The sequence below is a fragment of the Erythrolamprus reginae genome, chromosome 3 (assembly GCF_031021105.1).
Source record: "Erythrolamprus reginae isolate rEryReg1 chromosome 3, rEryReg1.hap1, whole genome shotgun sequence".
In the NCBI taxonomy this organism is placed as follows: Eukaryota; Metazoa; Chordata; class Lepidosauria; order Squamata; family Dipsadidae; genus Erythrolamprus; species Erythrolamprus reginae.
In genome coordinates, this window is record NC_091952.1 from 144,880,997 (window position 1) to 144,902,740 (window position 21,744).

At 42.5% G+C, this 21,744-nt stretch overlaps 2 protein-coding genes across 2 annotated transcripts in view; both read right to left on the reverse strand.

The window, feature by feature from the left end:
* LOC139165416 (uncharacterized) overlaps positions 1-21,744 on the reverse strand; it is a 136,560-nt gene that overhangs the window by 51,146 nt on the left and 63,670 nt on the right. The gene's annotated exons all lie outside the window — the stretch shown is intronic.
* Positions 12,801-16,517, reverse strand: PCDHAC1 (protocadherin alpha subfamily C, 1). Its single transcript, XM_070746907.1, has one exon. It carries the CDS (start codon positions 16,218-16,220, stop codon positions 13,737-13,739), a length of 2,484 nt encoding a protein of 827 aa, XP_070603008.1. The 5' UTR covers positions 16,221-16,517; the 3' UTR covers positions 12,801-13,736.

Here is a 21,744-nt window from a genome sequence, read left to right on the forward strand (position 1 = left end):
GCTTCTTGAGGAGGGGGTGCACAAGTGCCTCCTTGTAGGGAGCCGGAAAGGACCCCCTTCTCAAAGAAGCATTGACAATCTCCTGGACCCAGCTCCATGTCACCTCTCTGCTGGCCGAAACCAGCCAAGAGGGACAAGGATCCAATAGACAGGTGGCGGAACTCACAGATCAAACTCTTCTCAGACAGATGAACAAGGACGGGCCCCAGTCACCTCGACTGACTCGTTGTCAACCGACTCTGCTATCCAATTGGAGTCAAGGTCCGTCCAGATCTGAGCGATTTTATCAGTGAAAAATGTGTTTAAATCCTCAGCACTGCTCTGCAAGGGCTCCTCAACTCCCCCCTGGTTAAGAAGGGAGCGAGTTACCCTACACAGAGCAGCCAGGCGAGATTCCGCTGATGCAATCAAGGTGGCATGGTATGCGTATCTTGCCACCTTGAGCACCACTTTGTAAGTCTTAATATGAGCTGTTACAAATGTTCGATCGGACTCGGATTTACTTTTTCTCCACCGCTTCTCTAGACCAGTGTTTCCCAACCTTTTTTGAGCTGCGGCACATTATTCATATTTTCAAAATCCTGGGGAACATTGAAAGGGTGGGTGGGGGGTGGGGGGTGGGCTAAAGAAAAGTTTGGACAAAAAAACCCTCTCTCTTCCTCCCTTTCGCTCTATTTCTCCCTCTTTCTCTTTTCCTTTCTTCCCTTCTTTCTCTCTCTCCATCCCTCTTTCTTTCTTCCTCTCTTTTTTGCTCTTTCTCTCTCCCTCCTTCCCTTCCTCTGTCTTTCTCTCTCTCTTGCTATCTCTTTCTTGCTTTTTTCTCTCTTTCTTGCTCTCTCTCTCTTTCACTGTCTCTTGCTATATGTCTCTTTCTTTGCCTCTCTTGCTATCTCTCTGTCTCTCTTGCTATGTCTCTCTTTCTTTCTTTCTCTCTCTCTGCCTCTCTTGCTACGTCTCTCTTTCTCTCTTGCTATGTCTCTCTTTCTTTCTTTCTCTTTCTCTCTCTGCCTCTCTTGCTATGTCTCTTTCTTTCTCTTTCTCTCTCTGCCTCTCTTGCTATGTCTCTCTTTCTCTCTTGCTATGTCTCTCTTTCTTTCTCTCTCTCTGCCTCTCTTGCTATGTCTCTCTTTCTTTCTCTCTCTCTCTGCCTCTCTTGCTATGTCTCTCTTTCTCTGCCTCTCTTGCTGCCTCTCTTTCTCTCTCTGTCTCTTTCTCTGCCTCTCTTGCTGTCTCTCTCTCTGCCTCTCTTATATGTCTCTCTTTCTTTCTCTCTCTCTCTCTCAGCTGACTGCAAGCGGGAGCCCTGACGGCAGCTGGACGTGCTGTTGGACGCCGTATATGCGAAGCCCGCAGCGCCAGCAGTACGGCGTCCAGCAGCACGTCCAATCGCCACCGTCAGGGCTCCCACTTGCAGTCAGCTGAGAGAGAGAGAGAGAGAGAGAGAGAGAGCTCCCGCCGCCTGGAGCTCCCTCTCGCCGCCGCCATCTCCCCGCGACTGCCTGCGGCCGCTGCAGCCACCCCCCCCGCTCCCCCCGCCAGTGCCCTCCCGCCGGGCCCCAAAGGACACTTGCCGCCGCCGCCAGGGCCCGGCGGGAGGGCACTGGCGGGGGGACCGGGGGGGGGTGCGGCTGCAGCTGGGAAAGGGAAAGGCGCAGGGAGGGAAGGCGCAGGGAGGGAAGCTGCCTGCCCGCCTGCCTCGGGGAGCCGCGCTTGCAGCCGCAAACCAAAAGGGCAACCCCCGCACGCTCCCCAGCCCCGGCCCGCCTCTGCGCCCCCGCCCGGCCCGCGCTCTCTCCTGTCCTCTCCTGCCCGATGACGTGGTTTCCGGCGCTCTCCTGCTGGGCCCCAAAGAAGGAAGGCGGGAAAAAGGCACGAAGAACGAAGCTCTCCTTCTTCTTCCTGCCTTCCTTCTTTGGGGCTCAGCAGGAGAGCGCCGGAAACCGCGGCATCGGGCAGGAGCCGGGGGACAGCTGCGAGCGGGCGCTCCAGGTCGGCACCGGCAGCGCCCCGCCCAGCTGGAGCTTCCGTAGCTCTGCGGCACACCTGGCAGTGTCTCGCGGCACACTACTGTGCCGCGGCACACCGGTTGGGAAACGCTGCTCTAGACGTCTCTTCTGGCGTTTCAACTCCCGGAATTCCTCGGTAAACCAAGGAGCTCTCCAGGGTATAGTGCCACAGAGAGGTCGCAATGGCGCAATCCGGTCAAGAGCCTCCCTCTCAGCCCTGTTCCAGGCCACAGCAAGGGACTCTGCTGAACTGTGGACGAGTGAATCGGGTATAACCCCAAGCGCCCTCTGAAAACCTTCTGGATCCATTAGGCATCTGGGGCGGGACCACCTAGTCGGTTCTGTGCCACCAGAAGCTGTGAATGCTCCAACACTGGAAGTTTTTAAGATTTTGGATACCCATTTGTCTGGAGTAGTGTAGGGTTTCTGCCTAAGCAGGGGGTTGAACTAGAAGATCTCAAAGGTCCCTTCCAACTCTGTTGTTATTATTATTATGTAACTTTTTCTTCCAAAATGTTCTTTATTTCTTGCACCTTTCTTCCTCCCCTTCCAAAATCTCTTTTTTTTTAATTCCTTCTTTTATCATAACCAAAACCCTCTTAAAATATATTTAGGAATGTAATCAAACCTCTTAACTTAATCTTCATTACAATATCATTATGATTTTCTTAATAATTGGGATTTCATATATTATTTCAAAACAATTACTTAAATCAAACTTCCATATGATAAATATTCAAATTTTCCATTTAAAACATATTTCATAAGTTAAAATCATTACTATCTCATACTAGATCAAGTAAATAACAATTGGGGGTTACTCAATCATTAATTGTAAAATCTTTCTTCTACATGATATTTATCTTGCATAAGGAGAAACCATACTCTTAAAAAAGGTAAATCTATTCATATTAATATATTAAAATATATCATATTAATCTTCAGATATATTAGTGATAGGAAGAAGAAAAACTGCAGCATCACGAAGCTTAGTACCAGCAATAATACATACATTGATGGGAATAAGGAGGTTGCTGACCATTTCAATAGCTACTTCTGTTCAGTTTTCTCAAAAGACACCTTACAATATAATACTATAGATGTACAGTATATAGCATTGCTTCCAGCTGTACGGATTCAACTCCAGTGATCTTAGAAGCTGATGTCTTAGAAGAACCTGAACGATTAAAGATAAATAAGGCAATGGGTCCAGATGGCATCTACCCCAGAGTTCTTAAAGAACTCAGATTTGTCATTGCTACCCCCCTGATTTGTTTAACCAATCCCTGTTAACAGGAGATGTTCCCGAGGATTGGAGAATGGCCAGTGTTGTGCCTATCCACAAGAAGGGCAGTAGAGAAGAAGCTGGTAACTACAGATCAGTTAGCTTGACATCAGTTGTAGTTAAAATAATGGAGACTCTACTCAAAAAGAGGATAAATCAGCACCTAAAAAACAATAACTTATTGGACCCAAATCAGCATGGCTTTACTGAAGGCAAGTCATGTCAGACCAATCTCATTGATTTCTTTGACTATGTCACAAAGGTGTTGGATGAAGGTAGTGCCGTGGATATTGCCTATCTGGACTTCAGCAAAGCCTTTGATATGGTTCCACATAAAGGGCTGATAGATAAATTAGTGAAGATTAGACTTAATCCCTGGATAGTTCAGTGGATTTGCAACTGGCTGAAGCGTAGACATCAGAGAGTTGTTGTTAATGGCAAGTATTCTGAGCAGAGACAGGTTATAAGTGGTGTGCCACAAGGGTCTGTTCTGGGTCCTATTCTTTTTAATTTGTTTGTGAGTGACATAGGGGAAGGTTTGGTAGGGAAGGTTTGCCTATTTGCCGATGACTCTAAAGTGTGCAATAGGGTTGATATTCCTGGAGGCGTCTGTAGTATGGTAAATGATTTAGCATTACTAGTTAAATGGTCAAAGCAATGGAAACTGCAGTTTAATGTTTCCAAATGTAAAATAATGCACTTGGGGAAAAGGAATCCTCAATCTGAGTATTGTATTGGCAGTTCTGTGTTAGCAAAAACATCAGAAGAGCTAGTCCACTAGCAGTCCAGTCTTTTCTTGAAAGTCTCTAGTTTTGGAGCGTTCACCACTCTGCAGGCAAGTTGTTCCACTGGTTGATTGTTCTCACTGTCAGAAAGTTCCTCCTTACTTCCAGGATGAATCTCTCTTTGGACAGCTTCCAACCGTTGTTCCTTGTGTGGCTCTCTGGTGCTTTGGAAAATAATGTGATCCCCTCCTAGCAATAACCAGCTATTGGTATTACACCAGAAAAGCAGTTTCAAGTTATTATATGGCACGAACCCTTAATACAGTTCCCCATGTTGTGGTGACCCCCAACCATAGGTCTAGTGCCAATTCTCCCAACAGAACTTTAAGCTAATTGGCAGGAAGGTCAGAAGGACACCCCCATTGTAAATGCCAGATACTGCCCCCACAATCCAGGTCCTCATTTGACCCACCTTGGAAGGATGGAAGGCTGAAGAAATTAGAATAAATTTAAAGTCTGACAAAACTTGGCTTACCAAAATGATGAAAGGCAATCATAATTTTTTCACTCTCCATTTTTCCCACAATTCATTAATCCTGAACACATTTTTTTTCTGTTTCAAAGGAAACTGATTTAATTAAGAAAATATCACCTATACTGTACCTTTAAACCTCACCTCATCTGGAGCAATGAGATCATTTTTAAAAATGATAAAGTTTGGACAGCTCAATCTACTTTCTCCAGTTAAGTGTCTTTCTATCATCACAGCATGAGGGCTAACTCCTGTGGCCTCCCCTGGATGATAAAACATGAAGGTATCATTTTTCTGAGCTACCTGAACACAGGTTTTATAGCAGTAAGTCTTGGAGAGCGATCCATTGCCTCACTTCAACCAAATAAGATTGTGGCATCACAGTAGTAACACTGCTATTTGTCTGCTTCAAATGGGCACCTTTCCTTAGAAGCCCTGCAGAAACCTGCACAACAAGGACTGCTATAGAGACTGTCTTTGTGGCACTTTATCACAAGGACAACAACAGTCAAGAAAAATAGAAAAGAGACAGCACTTAGAGACACAGTGAGATAAAAAGGTATTTCAGAATAATTTCTGAAACCTGTAATGTGTATTCCAATGTCAGGAATGAGTTGGGGAGCCCTGTTCACCATAACGATGACTGACACAGAGGAATATAAGGGTGGTGCTCCATTGTCCATCACTATGATAGCAAGATTGAATGTAGCTTCTGTTGCCTCCCTCAGTTTTTGAGTAGTCTGAATTCCCCCACTGTAAACCTCCACTCTAAAGATGTCTGGATCAGCTGCACTAGGAGCTGGACATCATAAAAGCGGAGAAGGCATACTCTCAGCTGTCTGGGAGTAGCGAGAGGAGTACATTAGCGGCTACTGAGCCCAGTCTTCAGTTCCTGGTGCTGCCACCAATGCCACTCTGTGCTGGTCCGCCCATGTCTCTCAGTCTGGCCTGCAGCTACAATAGCCTCTAAGTCCCTCAAGGACAGACTGGCTGCTCTGTTTCCTTCCTTGGTGGGTGCACAGTCGCTGGCTCATTCTTTGCTGCTGCTGTTGCTGCTTGGTTTACTGTGAGTGAGAGGCCCACTCAGCTTGGCTGACTCCATTTCAGCACTTGGTCTGGAAACAGCAACATCGAGGCAGTCGGGAGGCAACCAAGACCAACGAGACATGAGGAGGGAAGGCAGGCAAGGCGCTCATTCTCTCACTCTCAAAAAATACTTGATAGGATCCATAAGATGCTGTCTCTCCGCTTACTGAACTTCACAGATCAAATTATTCCTAGCCTTGGTCCCAGGAAACTTTTAAACTACAAACAGTAAGAGTTGAAGCAGAATCCTTGCCTACCAAGAGCTTTAGTTATAGCAACTCCTTGCCCTGGACTGAGAAACCCACCACTTGCCACTTAAACTGCAATTTTGGGCAGGAGATGCCCGATCTCCAAAAATTTCTTGTTTCACAAGCAATTCCAAATTTGGGGTTCAGTTAGTACATATTTTCTTTCTATCCTGCATTAGGATACCAATATTAAAGCCAAAATCGTATTTCATTTCATGATACTTAACAATTAAGGTTCTAGACTAGTATAAGGAAACCCAGTTCCAGCTCACTCTCAACTTTGGGCCAACTCTCACAGTCCAACATTTCACAGGGTTATTGGGGAGAAAAATAGGAGGAGCCCTCAGCTCCTGAATAAAAGCCTGGATATAAATCTAATAAAGACATAAAATAACATTAAACAGAGACAACATACAGAAAAAGGGAGCATCGAAGTAATTAAAAAAGAAAAAGTATTGAAGTACTGGTATTTAAATTTCATTTTCTGTTGATTTATTTAAAGTTTTTAATAAATAGATTGATTTTGTGAAGGACAAGTAATATGCACCATCATCATCCAATCTATTCCAGGTAATTGAAGGGTCCTGCAGTAAGAGAGGGAATGCTCACTAAAACATTCCCTAGATATTGTTTAGGAATATGAGAAACATCCTGGGTGCTTTGAAGTCAGACTAGTCAAAATAGTGCTTTTAAGTCCACTGAACTATCTTCTGAAGTTTTGTTCCAGCATCAGGACAAAATGGGAATTGTTGAGACATGCTGCTGTCTCTCAATCCATTTTTATTTCATTTCACAAACCCTGGGACTTAGGAGAGGATATCAGTCGATAAGGAAGACATAGGTTTAATTACTGCTGCTATGGAGAAATTGGAGTTATGGTATAACCTTGCTATCAGTTATGCCTCATATTTAGAGAAGTACACATTTAAACAGTTAAGAGGATGTAAATCTGTACATTGTCCGGCTACAAAAATCTTGACTGAACTTTATGATGGCTAATATAAAAACCCTTTGATTTTGTTTGTTCTGAATTTGCCAAATGTACAGGTTTGCATTGTGTGCATTAACACTCTTGAGCTGAATATAAAAACTATGTTGCTTTCTTTCTGTCTGTTGCCTCTGCAGAAAGGCAGTCAAATGTTATTAGTAAACAAATAAACAAACAAACTCAAGCCAACAGCTAGAGAAATATACCTTATGATTACAGTTGTAATATTCATGGACTGAGTTGAAGTGATTCCATTTTTATTGCATACAAGCTGCAGAGCTCTCTTCTGTGGTTATCTGTTCAGAGAAGGCTACAAAATAGTATCTAATGGGCTTTCCCCCTTCCATTGTAAAATTCATTGGGAGGATTATGAAAATATTTTTTTTACAAAAACCATCATTCCTTGAGCCAATTTTTCTTTACTTACCACATCGCCTATTTTATGGTCAGAGGTTGAAAAATTAGATAGCATTTTATTTTCCAAGTTCTCTTTGGTACCTCTGGCACAACCCTCAAAATATTTGAGATATGTATTTGGTTAGAATACCAAAAATTGACATATATAAACTGAATGTCTGCTTAACTATACTGTATACTGGGGAAACAGATTCCCCGCCTCCCAGATCTCATTCACTCTCTTAATACTCCTGAAATCTATGAAACATGAATATGCAAAGTTTGTTGTTTTCTACCACCATTCTATTTTTTCCATGATCATTTAAAGACTTTTCCACATTTTTATTTGATTTGTATAAAGAGATAGAGTGGTGCATATCAATCCTTCAGGTGATATAATATAAAAGTGAGTGGGAGAGATAATCTAAAACACAGAAATATTTTTTGTGAAATTAAAATAAGTAAGGGAAAATAGAAAGAGGTAGATTTTTATAGGTCTACAGGTTACATTATCAACAGGAATAGCATTCCTAATAATTGGATCATTTTTAAAAATAAAGTCTCATTAAGAGTCTTCAATGATGGGTCCTCAGCAAAGTGGATGGAGGTATTATCTGGATGCCACATTTTCACTAATTATTTGGATTAAAGATGGAAACAAATCTTCAGTTTGTGCTGGTTGGTGTAAACAACATGTTTGAAATTAGAAATGGGAAGCAACCTTGATGAATTAGAGAAACAACAGAGGGACCTAGGAGTTGATCTCTGACCCCCTAATAACACCGACTGCGACTGACCGGAGAGGTAGGAGGTCAGCCACCTCTTAACCCCTCCAGCCGGCACAGGTGGTATCAAAAGCCGCTGAGAGGTCGCGAAGCACCAGGATAGAGGATAAACCCCTATCTCAGGCCTGCCAGAGATCATCCCTCACCGCGACCAGTTTCCGTGCTGTGGGCCAGGCCTGAATCCTGACTGCTGAGGGCCCAGATAATCAGCTCCAAGGACCATTGGAGCTGGACACCACTTTCTCAACAACCTTCCCAATGAAGGGGAAATTGGAGACAGGATGATAGTTGTTAAATACAGCTGAATCCAAGGAAGGCTTTTTGAGGAGGGGGTGCACAACCGCCTCCTTGTAGGGAGCCAGAAAGGACCCTTACCGCAAAGAAGCATTGACAATCTCCTACAAACAGGTGGCGGAGCTCCCAGCTCCCATGGCCTTGTCCACTTCATCAGGCATTACCAGGTCAAACTCCTCCTATACAACAGGACTAAGACGAGCCCTGTCACCTCGACTGACTCATTGTCAGCCGACACAGCGTTCCAGTTGGAGTCAAGATATGTCCGGATCTGAGCATGCGAAAAACTTATTCAAATCTTCAGCAGACACACACGATTAAGGAGGGAGTGTCTGGTTGCCTTGAAAATCTACTGAGTGGTGCTGTGGCCTAGAGATGGAGCTCTCGCCTCACAATCAAGAGGCTGTGAGTTCAATCCTAGGTAGTGGCAATTATTTCTCTCTCTGGACACAGTGAATAATTATCCACTGCATCTGGCCAGTAAACACTCAACTCCATTCAGTTGCCCTGACTCCACCCCAAGGGATTATGGACTCATGAAAAGAAAAATAAATAAATAAATTGCTTTGAAAACCCACTACATTTTTCAAGTATTTCAATTTAATTTTAATTAAATTGTATTATTTAAAATAGCTTCCTATTTGATATGAATGATGAAAAGTCAGTTTTTCCCAATTTTCCATGATCTATTGCTACATATTTTTAAAAACTGATATATTTAAATGTCCTGTTTATTAATATTTCTCTGGAAATATACTCCACAACTTCTTTAAATATTATTGAAGCATTTGATAGAATGGAAGCTAAATTGTGTTTATTAAAAATTTAGTGGATATAAATTGACTTTTATAAGGGGTTGGACTAGAAGACTTCCAAGGTCTTGTATATTTTAATTTCAGTATTTGTTTGTTGCTAACCTTCCATTGTGTTACTGCTCTCACTGGAAGGAATTGTACTAAGTCACTACAATGTGCCATTTCAGTGTGTTCCCACCCCCCAAAAAATAACCATTTTTGGAAATGATTATTTTTCACAGTCCTATTGCTACACAGTTCCTGAATATGTCTGTAAAAAAAGTATTTTCAAATATGATTGCAGTAGATAATAATAGGGGAATATGTTTTATATACAAAACAAGATTAGCATTTTAATCCTTCACTCGCCAAAAAAGTATACATTATGACTCAGCTTTTTCATCATATTAAACACATATTATTTAGAAGGAAATTAATATTAATTTTGAATGTAATCTTGCTTTTATGTAAATAAGGACACCTCTACAGGTGTTGCATTTGCTAGTATACATAATAAGAGGAAAGTGTGTTACATGTTCACCTCCTCAAGTTATCTGAAATGGAAACACCAGACTACCCAATTCTTTTTATTTGATATCTGGAATAGATATGCTTTATTCTTCCTTCATACAGTTATGATGAATTCTAGCACTGAATTCAGTCACAAATTGTATCTGGACATTTAATGCAAACATTGAAACCTTCACTATGAATTGTTTAAAAGCATACACACACATACATACAAAAGGTAAGGAACACGCTGTATCAACAAAGCTCATTCCTTTTATTTATAGTTCTGCAAATAGCATGTTCAATAATACCTATCTACAGTCTCTCTCTCTGTCTCTCTCTCTCTCTCTCTCTGTCTGTCTGTCTGTCTGTCTCTCTCTCCCTCCACATAATTGTCTTTTGTTAATGAATGATAGCAAGAATAAATAAATAAATCATCTGTATAAGGTATAAAAACTGCACAAACCATGCAAAACAAAATGCATTTCCCATTTATTTTCAAGGAAGAGAAGAGCACATGGTACTATCTGCCCCACCTTAAAGCAATGAAAAATAAAAATGAACACCCTGATTCTTGGAGAGATCTAAATATACATGAACACACAGCTTATCAGTCAGATTCAAAATATTTATTTCAGTCACAGACTATAACAAATGTAAATAAACACAACTGGAATTAAACAAGAAATATGATAACAAAGCATAAACATAAATAAAGTTATTAATCTAAAATATATAAATTATAAATAAATAAAATTGTATCATTTCAGTGCCAGATATCCATAATGATATAGCAAGAAAGTTACTGAGTAGTGGCAACAAAAGACACTTTGAATCTTTCTTACTTGAATACATTTACATTGTACTATTATTACAATACACTGTAGGTATTTGCTAGTAATGACTGTAAAAGAGAGTATTATTATCTTATAATAATATCAGCGAATTGTCTTTTATGCTGCTCTTAATATTTTATTAATCTTGGATTAGTCCTAAATCTACAACTGAAGACTAATAAAAATAGAAGTATACCATTTTAATTTAACTGCAACCAGTTAAACAAATAAATAAATCACAAAGAACATATTGAAATGTCTTAGATGAGTAACTAACAAGTGCAACGTATGTTAAAAACAAATTTATGTGTCAAATCCTCATCAACTATGGATTTTCTTGTAAACCATTTTTTTTGCCTAAGCTTATAAAATGGGGGAGGACATGAATTTTGACCAGTTTTCATGACTGCAATAGTAAGGTTTATTGATTTTTAAAATCCTATGTTTATTATTTTCAAAGATGAGGTGGTGAACATAATTAATACTCCTTCCCCTTCCCATTCTCCCCATAATGTTCCTGGGAGGTGAGGTGAGTCACCCAGCTAGATTTCATGCCTAAAGCTAAATCAGTTTCTAGCCTGATGTTTTCATCACCAGACCAAAGTGGCTCTTTTTAATGAAACTTTGAATGAAATGTATAATACCTTCATTTCAATACTATTAACAGTACTGAAGATAATTCTTATTACTAGTGTAATCTACTACCATATTACACAAACTGATTTCAGTTGTATAGACTGTGATTATATCAATTATCTTGTTCAACAAGATGACAATTTCAGTGGGTGGCACACAGACTCTTTAAGAAAGTCAAATTATGAGTACTGTACAGTATTAATGTTTTAGAATTATTAGATTTTATTTTTATTTTTCTCTGTTGATGAATGAGAGCATAACCACCCATCCTAGATTGGTGCAAATGTGGAAGGACCCCAGGTTTTGTACTAAGCTAGCTTTGTTTTGATTTTGTAAAATTAGTGTCAGTAGACATGATTTTACCAAGGCAACACAAAATTAAAGGACAAAGAATTCTTGTTTTATTCAAGCACTTTATCAATTAAATATATTTCACCTTTTGTCCAAAGTTTCAGAAAAGTTGTAACCGTAGAGAGTCCAGATTTAATACTCTGAGAATAGCCTGCTTAACCCTAGATTGGTCTGAGATTGCAACTCCTTCCCATTTCTGGAACTTAATTTAGAAAAATGCAACTTCATTCTTGCTGGGAGGATTCTTGCTGTATAATTTTAAAAACCCAGCCTCCCTCAGAGCTGTTTCTTTACATTATTCTTCAAGATAAATTATTGGAGACCAGTTGCTACATATAATCAAAATCATTTTTATCCCTCCTGGGTTTTTTTAAATTAGGAAAAGAGTCTTCTAATCTTCAGCATGAGTGTTGCACACTCTCTCATAACATCTTGCACTGAAATATTTCCTCGCTGTTTGGCCACAAAAACCTACATGTTTGAATCACATGCACAACATTTTCAAAGCAATCAGTAATTGTTACTGGGTGCAATTTGACTTGCCTTCTGAAATGTTTGGTGGTTGATCACCTGTACTACCCAGTATCAATTCCATTATCACAATCTCACCAGCCATCCCAAAGGGTTGGCCTCAGTTACATAAATCCAATAATGAGTAGATCCAACTGCCTTCCCTCCCTTACCCTTCCCACCAAGGAATTTTGATAGGCACATACCAAAATCTTCATGTTGTCCCTTTTCAGTGCCCTATAGCACCAGAAGACAAAGTGATCATGCATAAATTTGTAATTTTTGAACTGGGGCAAGGCAAGATGTCATTTGTTTAGCCACTGGACAGTACAAATTTGTTCTGAATTCAGGCTTTGACTTAAGGTAGAACACAGGCCTATAAATACCCAAAGGCGCTCAAAGAACTGTCTGCAAGATGCCTGATTTGTGCTAGAATATGTCAGGGTTTTGCATTGGGGGGGGGGGTAGGTATAGGGAAGGAGATAGGTTCACAAACAAAACCCAGGCAACGTTTATGGGAGTGGTGAACCCTTGCTTTCTTCCTAGGGCAGAGTTATTGGCTTAAATCATCCAGCTGGTTTCACGTGTAAGGCAGGGCAGGATTAGAATTCAAGTTTCCCATTTTTCAGCCTGATTAATTAACCCACACATCAAACCAACTCTCTAAAATATTGTTAGCATATTCATTTTGTAAATCTTATTTAAAACACAAGCATTTTTTTCTTTATAAAGGAGCAACTATAACCATCATTTTAAATATAAAATGGCATAGCATACAGCTATTTTTACTAAAAAACCAAGGCAAGAACCGTCTTGAATGAATTAGAATGAGGTTTCATTTAATTCAGTATTTCAAATTGCAAACCAGATACTTCAAAATTCATAAATAGCATGTGAATAAAACAGGTACTCCACTTTTGTACCCAGCTGAAATGGAATCAATTAATTAATATCCAATGAGAATATGAGGGAGGGAATATAAAGGAGCATATTCTATTCTTCACTTAATCAGTAGAGAAATCATAACATTAGGCCCCAAATTTAATGATCTTGTTCCAATTTCTTTTTCTCATTTGCAAATAGATCCTTTTGTTTAAACAAATAGACCCTTTTGTTTATACAACCTAGGTTTAAACATATGCAGGAAGAGAAAATTTCAGCATCTCCCAAAAATAACCCCCAATGTTACTATTTTAAATTATTTTTCTTTTTCTTTTCTTTCTTTCTTGTAATTTAAAGTGATTGGTTTTTGGTTCTCTTGGAATAATTCTGAACAATTAAACCCCATCTTCCATATGACAAGAAACTTCCAGAAACTTGACAATGGCAATTAGGTTTCTCCATTTTCCTGTTTCCAAGTTGAATATAACAGCATCTTCAACTATTCATCATAACCTTTTCTTTAATCACTGTTTTGGACCCACTCCAATATGTACACCCAGCTTGTTCCTATGAAACATTTCTAAAATTAAGAAAATATACTAACAGAACAGTTACACTTCCATGATTCTTGTCAGCTCATAGGCTGTACCTATGTCCATCCTGTTTTGTGGGTTATCATTTTAGGTACTGATTACTGCAGGACATTGGACTTCAATCTATCTCATTTCATTTTTTTTTAAAAAAATTGCAAGGTGGTGCGAGAACAAACTATCTTTCTTCTGAGAATGAAATGATATCCGTTCCAGCCCCTTTTTCCCCTCTAAATCATTTTCTTAATTTTCATTGTTGGATCAAGACATACTTTTTGATATTTACTTTCCCATCTCACCCAATACCAAGAGAGACAATAGATATTTGAAAGAGCTGCTTACCACCAGAATGGCATTAAAATGATCACTCTTCACCTTCTGTACTTGAATGCAGGATGCTGGCACTTGCAATAATCCCGCCCCCTTGGAAAGGTTCCCGGCATCTCTGTTGGACATCAAGTTGTTATTGCTAGTCCCTACACCTAGGGCTGCCCTATATAAATAGGTGTGCGTAAGTTTCCCCATCCCTGCAATCTCAACCATCTCTGGGGTAAAATGAGAGCTTGGGAGCATGCGCACATTGTACCGGTACTTTTCATAATCATCCATGGGACAACAACAATTGCAAGAGGGGTTAGTCCTACAGTGGAAAAGTCGAACAGCAAAAAGAAAAATGATAAATCCAAAAAAGACAAGGGAAAGGCAGCCTAGAGCAATGATCAAGTAGAAGTTCAAGCTAGACAGCTGCTGCCCATGTGTTTCCAGGCTGTCATCAAAGTCCGGGAGTGCTTGTGGGAGAGTGTCAGCTAGTAGAATGCCCAAAGTTACAGTAGAGGAGAGGGAAGGATTCCCACTATCTGTCACCAAGATCACCACTTTGTGCTTGATGGGGTCACTAGATCTCATAGAACGACTAGTCCTAAGTTCCCCGGAATTTGGTAAAACCTGAAATAGGCTTGCGTCAGAGGAGTGCAGAAGATAGTAAGAAAGCCAAGCATTCTGCCCACTGTCTGGGTCATGGGCCACCACTTTGGTCACTAAATAGTTGGCATCTGCCAAGCGTGGCACAATTTCAACTGCTACTGAAGCATTTCTCACATCTGGATACAAGATGACTGGGGCATTGTCATTTTGGTCTAAGATAGTAACACTGACAATAAATGTAGCAGTCAGAATTGGGAAGCCATTATCCTTTGCCTCTACTTGGAAATGAAAATTTTGGAGTTGCTCAAAGTCAAAAGTGTCTTTTGCATAGATGATTCCATTGTCTGCATCAATGGCTAAATATCTAGACAAGGAGCTGCCCTGGATGTCAATGTCCCTGAGAAAGTAAGATACCCGACCATTCTCCCGGAGGTCTGGATCAGAAGCTGACATCTGGAAAACAGATGACCCCGGCTTATTGTTCTCTACTATGTAAATTTCACGTATCTTATTGAGGAATTTGGGAGGATTGTCATTCACATCCGCAATCTGCACCCACAGTGCTTTCTCGGTGGCAATTGGAGGGGAACCCAGATCAGAGGCAGTGACTGTGATGTTGTATTCATTGACCTGTTCTCGATCAAGAAGACCACTTGTGATCAGGCTGTAGTAATTATCAAAAGAGGACTTGAGTTGGAAGGGGATATCAACAGGAACCTTACAAATGATTTTCCCATTCTCACTAGGATCTTCATCAGTAATGCTCAAAAGAGCCACCACCGTGCCTAGCAGAGAATCCTCTGGGATGGGGCTGGACAGCGAAGTGAGTGTAATCTCTGGGGCATTGTTATTCACATCAGTAATTTCCACCAACAGTTTGGCTACAGTGGACATGCCAAAGACTCCTTTATCCCTTGCCTCAATGAACATCTCTAGCAGGGGCTTTTGGACAATTAAAGCACCGCTGACTTTTATCTCCCCATTCTGTGGATTGATGCTGAACATCTTCTGTAGCTCGGGGAATGTGCTGTTGCTAAATGAGTAGAAGACCTCTCCATTCTGACCCTCATCTAAGTCTGTGGCTTGCACCCTAGTGACCAGAGTGCCTCTAGGAGAGTTTTCCAGAACGCTGGCCCTGTAGACAGAATGCTCAAAAATAGGGGCATTGTCATTTGTGTCCAGGACAGTTACCACGACCTGGGCCTCTCCAGACCTCTGGGGGTTTCCTCCATCTTTAGCTGTGATAGTAAGCCTGTGTGTGGCCTGCTGCTCCCGATCCAAGGGCTTTTCCAGTACCAGTTCAGGATATCGACTCCCATCCCCGCGAGTCTGCATTTCTAGTCTGAAATGCCGGTTCGGGCTTAGAAGGTAGCTCTGAACGCTGTTGATGCCTTCGTCGAGATCTTGGGCGACCGGGAGAGTAAACCGAACTCCCGGAGCCAGGAACTCGGCGACATTCACATGATATTCCTCTAGCAGAAAAGTAGGAGTGTGATCGTTCACGTCCAATATTTTAAACTGCAGTTTATAAAGTTCCAGCGGGGTTTCTAGCACGAGTTCGTAATTCAGGGAGCAGGTAGGTTCCCGTGCACAGATTTCTTCCCTGTCGACGGGCTCGTTGACAGACAAAGCTCCGGTGCTCGCATTCAGGTTGAAATATGGCTTACTTGCACTGGTGATCATGCGGAATCTGCGGGAGGGCAGCTTCGCCGCATCGATCCCCAAATCCCGTGCAAGGTTGCCGACGGGCGCGCCGCGCTCAGTTTCTTCGGCGATGGAATACTCCACTTGTCCACGCACGGTGTAGAAAATAAGGCAGCACACCATTAAATAGACCCGCATTCTTTTTCCCTGGCTTCCCTCCCGCTCACCTCCCTGCAGATCGAGTCAGTCGAAACATAATCCCCCGTTTTCAACAAAGAGCTGAAATAAGCCGTGCCGCAGCCGACAGGAGGGAAGGCCCAGCCATGAAGCCCGCTAGCTTAAACGCACGGGGGATGCGCGGGCTCTTCCAGGCGCCCGCCGAAGACATGGCTCGCCCTTGGCCCTCCCGTGCTGAGCCAGCTCGAACTAGTCCTCCGCCGAGGCGGCCGCCGCTGACGCCGCCGGCTCGAGATGAGATCCTGTGCAAAGAGGAAAGCCCTCCTGGACCGGAGTCGGCACTACCCTGGGCCACAGCGCCGCTTAGAGGCCTCTTCTATAACGGCGAGATCCGTAGCCCTTCCTGTTGTATATCAGGAGGTCTCCCGGAAATGGGTGACGCTCCAGAGCAGAGCGAGGCGATTCGGAACTGCCGAATCTGCAAAATCATGGGCTGCGGGAGAGAGTCATCCTCCTCTTCTCCTCCGAATTGACCGAAAATGGAGCCGTTTTTAAAAACAGACAACATTTCTCCGATCTTGGCTCTTGGTTTCTTCCTCAGCAGGAAAATGACCAGGCGGAGCGGCGTGTAAAAGGAGCATTGGCTCGGAAGAGATTCTTTCGAGGGGGCTTCGTGCAGAAAAGCGGTCTGGAGAAATAACGGGGTTTTTAAAGAAAATAAACAGCCTCTGTTTCCTCCACTGTCTGCGGCATATAGTTCACGCCGAAGTAATTACACGTTAACCCGGAAAGCCGAAAAACACCATAAGAAATTATAGCATCTGGGAAAGATAGTCCACTCATTTTAACTATGATTAAAATAAACTGCTATTGAAGCATAAAGTTGATTCGGGAATGGGTTGAAATTATCTACAAAGATAAAATTAGTGGAATTAAATTGCTGATTTTACTGTACTTAGAAAAATGGGTCCTTTAAGCCAGTGTTTCCCAACCTTGGCAATTTGAAGAGATCTGGACTTCAACTCCCAGAATTCCCCAGCCAATGGCTGGGGAATTCTGGGAGTTGAAGTCCAGATCTCTTCAAGTTGCCAAGGTTGGGAAACACTGCTTTAAGCCACTAAATTCAGCCCAAGCATCCAAATTTAAGTGTCCAGTGTTTTCAAAAATGGACTGCTGATCTATTTGACTGGGATGGCATAAAGTTCCTGCCTTGAACAGACAGTTGGACAGAAGATCTCTGCAGAAGATCTCTTCCAGCCCAATGATTCTCTGATTTTATGACTCCACATTCATAAAGACATCAAACCAATGTTCAACCACAATCTATCGTTCTATAACTTAAAATACATTATTCTATATCTTGCCACATAGAATGAAACAACAAATCTTGGAGTCTTTTTCAACTTCCACTTAACACAGCATAATCATGCTTCTGCAAAGTGTTATTCCCCCCCCCCTGCTGACATGAAACCCCTACTTGCTCTTCCAGATGCACTTGCGCACACACAGAGACACAAAACCAACATGGGGGAGGGGGGGACCACTGGTAGAGAACCTGAGCAACTCACCAGTGCAGCCATTCATCAAAACCTCAGCTCCGTCCCATGCTAAGGAGCATGAGGTAGGGAATATTTAACAGCTAGCTGGTCCGTTTAATATAAGAAAAATTAAACAAAGCAAAGAAATTCACTAATCTCTGTCCTTAATATGCCCTGCAGAGAAGAATAATACATTTTGTTGGTTTATGCTGTGAAAAGATAAGGATTGCCAGTGGAGTAATGAATGTTATGCCAATGTAATTTTCTGCCAGCTCAAAGTTAGCAATTTTCAAAATTCATGAGAAGAGTTCTTAGTCTTCTAGGACTAGGTGACATTATCACTTGTACTTGATGACCATCATTCTGTTTCCTGCACTCTGAAATAGATCATTTAATTGAACAGGTATCTCAAGGGTGTCAAACTCAAGGGCTGCGGGTGGCCCTCCAGAGGTTTGTTTTTGCTGGCAAAGGATTGCATTGCATTGCAGCCAAAAATAGAGCTCGGGACCACATTTTCACTAGCAGAGTGCTTGGGCCACCACGAGACCACCACCACGAGTGACGTCAAGGTAGCCACACACACCCTGCCCCCCCCCGAGGTCAAACACAACCCTGATGTGTCCCTCACTGAAATTGAATTTGAAATCTCTGAGTTATCTCATTTCAAGCTTCATCTCAACATTTAGTTTCCTAAATATTTTCATAGCAGTTGGTTGCAAAATTTTATTATTATTATTATTTATTAAATTTGTATGCCACCCCTCTCCGTAGACTCAGGCACACTATCATCTGACTTTCATAATTTGCAAGATATTTTAAATGCAGGAGGAATTGATGTTTATGATAGATACCTTCCTTTTTTAACTACTACTGAGGGGGCAGGTTGTTCTTGTTTTTATAAAGCAAACCAATGCACATAATGTATCAGAAACAAGAACTGAAAGGGCAGATACCAACCATTTTTTAAACTTCTCTTTATTTCTGCTGCTTTGAAATTAGCAGATTGGGATTGAGCATTAATTAAAGGAGACACTTTGCATTTTCCAGTCATTAGCTCAATAGAACATTGTTTGGCTCATATTTCAAGATTGATAGGGATGAAGATGATTGTAGTTCAGTTTTAATTATTACCTTTGCTATTGGTTTGCTATTGAGAGCGCACACGCATGCAAGCAGCACTTCTGCGCATACGCAGAACCTTCTGCACATGTGCAGAGACGTCCTGGTGGGTGGGCAAAGCTGGGGCAAACTGGTAGCAACTCACCACTGAACCACCTTAATATGAAATTCTTAGAATTGGCCATAGTATTTGATATGATCTAATTAAAGAAAAACAGTGTAGAATTATTCTTTTCATAATTTGGAAATCCGATCTGATCTAACTGTAGTTCATAAAATCATATACCAAAATGTCCTTCCTATTAATGACAACTTCACCTTCAATCGTAGCAATACACAACCACATAATGAATTCAAACTAAATGTAAACCGCTCTACACTCCACTGCAGAAAATACAACTTCAGCAATAGAGACTCTGTACTTTCTTCCCCAAACTCCCAAAATTTTAACCTTAAATTGTCTATAGTTGATCTCTCTTCATTTCTAAGAGGTCTGTAGGAGGTCTGCATAAGCGCAGTATTGTGCCTATTGTCCCTATCCAATTGTCCTTTTTATTGTTACTTTTTACTTATGTTTATATAAACTCCTATCCTACACATTTGACAAATAAATAAATAAATATAAATAAATAAATAAATATTTAAATTGTATCTTCACAGCTACAGCGTCATGACTCATATTCAGCTTACAATAAATTACAACTCCGAAAGATTTTCACATATTTTCCCGTATTTCTGCATTCTCTTAGTTAAGGATTTTATTTTTCTCTGTAAAATTTCATTTTCTTACTTTATTTCACCTTTAAAAACTTACAGTAGATTAAATTAATCAAATGAAGGTTTTGTTTCTGTCCTCCACTGAATTAGTTGCATTGTTCAGTTTTGAATTATCTGCTCCTTGATATGCATTTCTTCTACTTCCTTACCCAACATACAATATTAGGTCAAGAAATAAATCCTTTGGTTCCATATTTCATACTGCATTCACATTCCGTTAAAATCGATTGATAAACAACTCGTAAAAATGTTTTTTAAACCAGAGAACTGATATAATCCTTCCCCGCAGGGAGGCGGAACCAATGAAGATGTTCCGCCCCAGACGCCTGATGGACCCAGAGGGCTTTCAGACGGCGCTTGGGGTTATTCCAGAGGCACTCGTCCACAGTTCGGCGGAGACCCTTGCTGAGGCCTGGAACAGGGCTGCGGCAGGGGCTCTCGACCGGATTGCGCCTTTGCGACCTCTCCGCGGCGCTAGACCCCGTAGAGCCCCGTGGTTCAACGAGGAGCTCCGGGTGTTGAAACGCCAAAAGAGACGTCTAGAGAAGCGATGGAGGAAGAGTAGGTCAGAATCCGATCGAACACTTGTAAGAGCTTTTATTAAGACTTACAAAGTGGCGCTCAAGGCGGCAAGATGCGCGTACCATGCCGCCTTGATTGCATCAGCGGAATCCCGCCCGGCTGCTCTGTTTAGGGTGACCCGCTCCCTTCTTAATCAGGGGGGAGTTGGGGAGCCCTTGCAGAGTAGTGCCGAGGAGTTTAACACGTTTTTCGCTGATAAAGTCGCTCAGATCCGGGCCGACCTCGACTCCAATTGTAAAACAGAGTCGACTGACAACGAGTCAGTCGAGGTGACTGGGGCACGTACTTGTCCACCTGTCTGGGAAGAGTTTGATCTGATGACACCTGATGAGGTGGACAAGGCCATCGGAGCTGTGAGTTCTGCCACCTGCTTACTGGATCCGTGTCCCTCCTGGTTGGTCTCGGCCAGCAGGGAGGTGACACGGAGCTGGGCCCAGGAGATTACCAACGCTTCCTTGGGGAGGGGAGTTTTTCCACCACTCTATAAAGAAGCGCTTGTGCGCCCCCTCCTCAAGAAGCCCTCCCTGGACCCAGCCGTACTTAACAACTATCGTCCAGTCTCCAACCTTCCCTTTATGGGGAAGGTTGTCGAGAAGGTGGTAGCGCTCCAGCTCCAACGGTCCTTGGAAGAAGCTGATTATCTAGGTCCCCGACAGTCAGGCTTCAGGCCCGGTTACTGCACGGAAACCGCTTTGGTCGCGTTGATGGATGATCTCTGGCGGGCCCGGGACAGGGGTTTATCCTCTGTCCTGGTGCTCCTCGATCTCTCAGCGGCTTTCGATACCATCGACCATGGTATCCTTCTGCGCCGGTTGGAGGGGTTGGGGGTGGGAGGCACTGTTCTTCAGTGGTTCTCCTCCTACCTCTCTGGCCGGTCGCAGTCGGTGTTAGTGGGGGGTCAGAGGTCGGCTCCGAGGTCTCTCCCTTGTGGAGTGCCTCAGGGGTCGGTCCTCTCCCCCTTGCTATTTAACATCTACATGAAACCGCTGGGAGAGATCATCCAAGGACATGGGGTGAGGTATCATCAATATGCCGATGATACCCAGCTTTACATCTCCACCCCATGCCCAGTCAACGAAGCGGTGGAAGTGATGTGCCGGTGCCTGGAGGCTGTCGGGGCCTGGATGGGTGTCAACAGACTCAAACTCAACCCGGATAAGACGGAGTGGCTGTGGGTTCTGCCTCCCAAGGACAATCCCATCTGTCCGTCCATCACCCTGGGGGGGGAATTATTGACCCCCTCAGAGAGGGTCCGCAACTTGGGTGTCCTCCTCGATCCACAGCTCACATTAGAAAACCATCTCTCAGCTGTGGCGAGGGGGGCGTTTGCCCAGGTTCGCCTGGTGCACCAGTTGCGGCCCTATCTGGACCGGGACTCATTGCTCACAGTCACTCATGCCCTCATCACCTCGAGGTTCGACTACTGTAATGCTCTCTACATGGGGCTACCTTTGAAAAGTGTTCGGAAACTTCAGATCGTGCAGAATGCAGCTGCGAGAGCAGTCATGGGCTTACCTAGGTACGCCCAT

Coding starts and splice junctions, on each gene's coding strand:
- PCDHAC1 (XM_070746907.1), bottom strand. CDS start 16,220: ATGCGGGTCTATTTAATGGTGTGCTGCCTTATTTTCTACACCGTGCGT.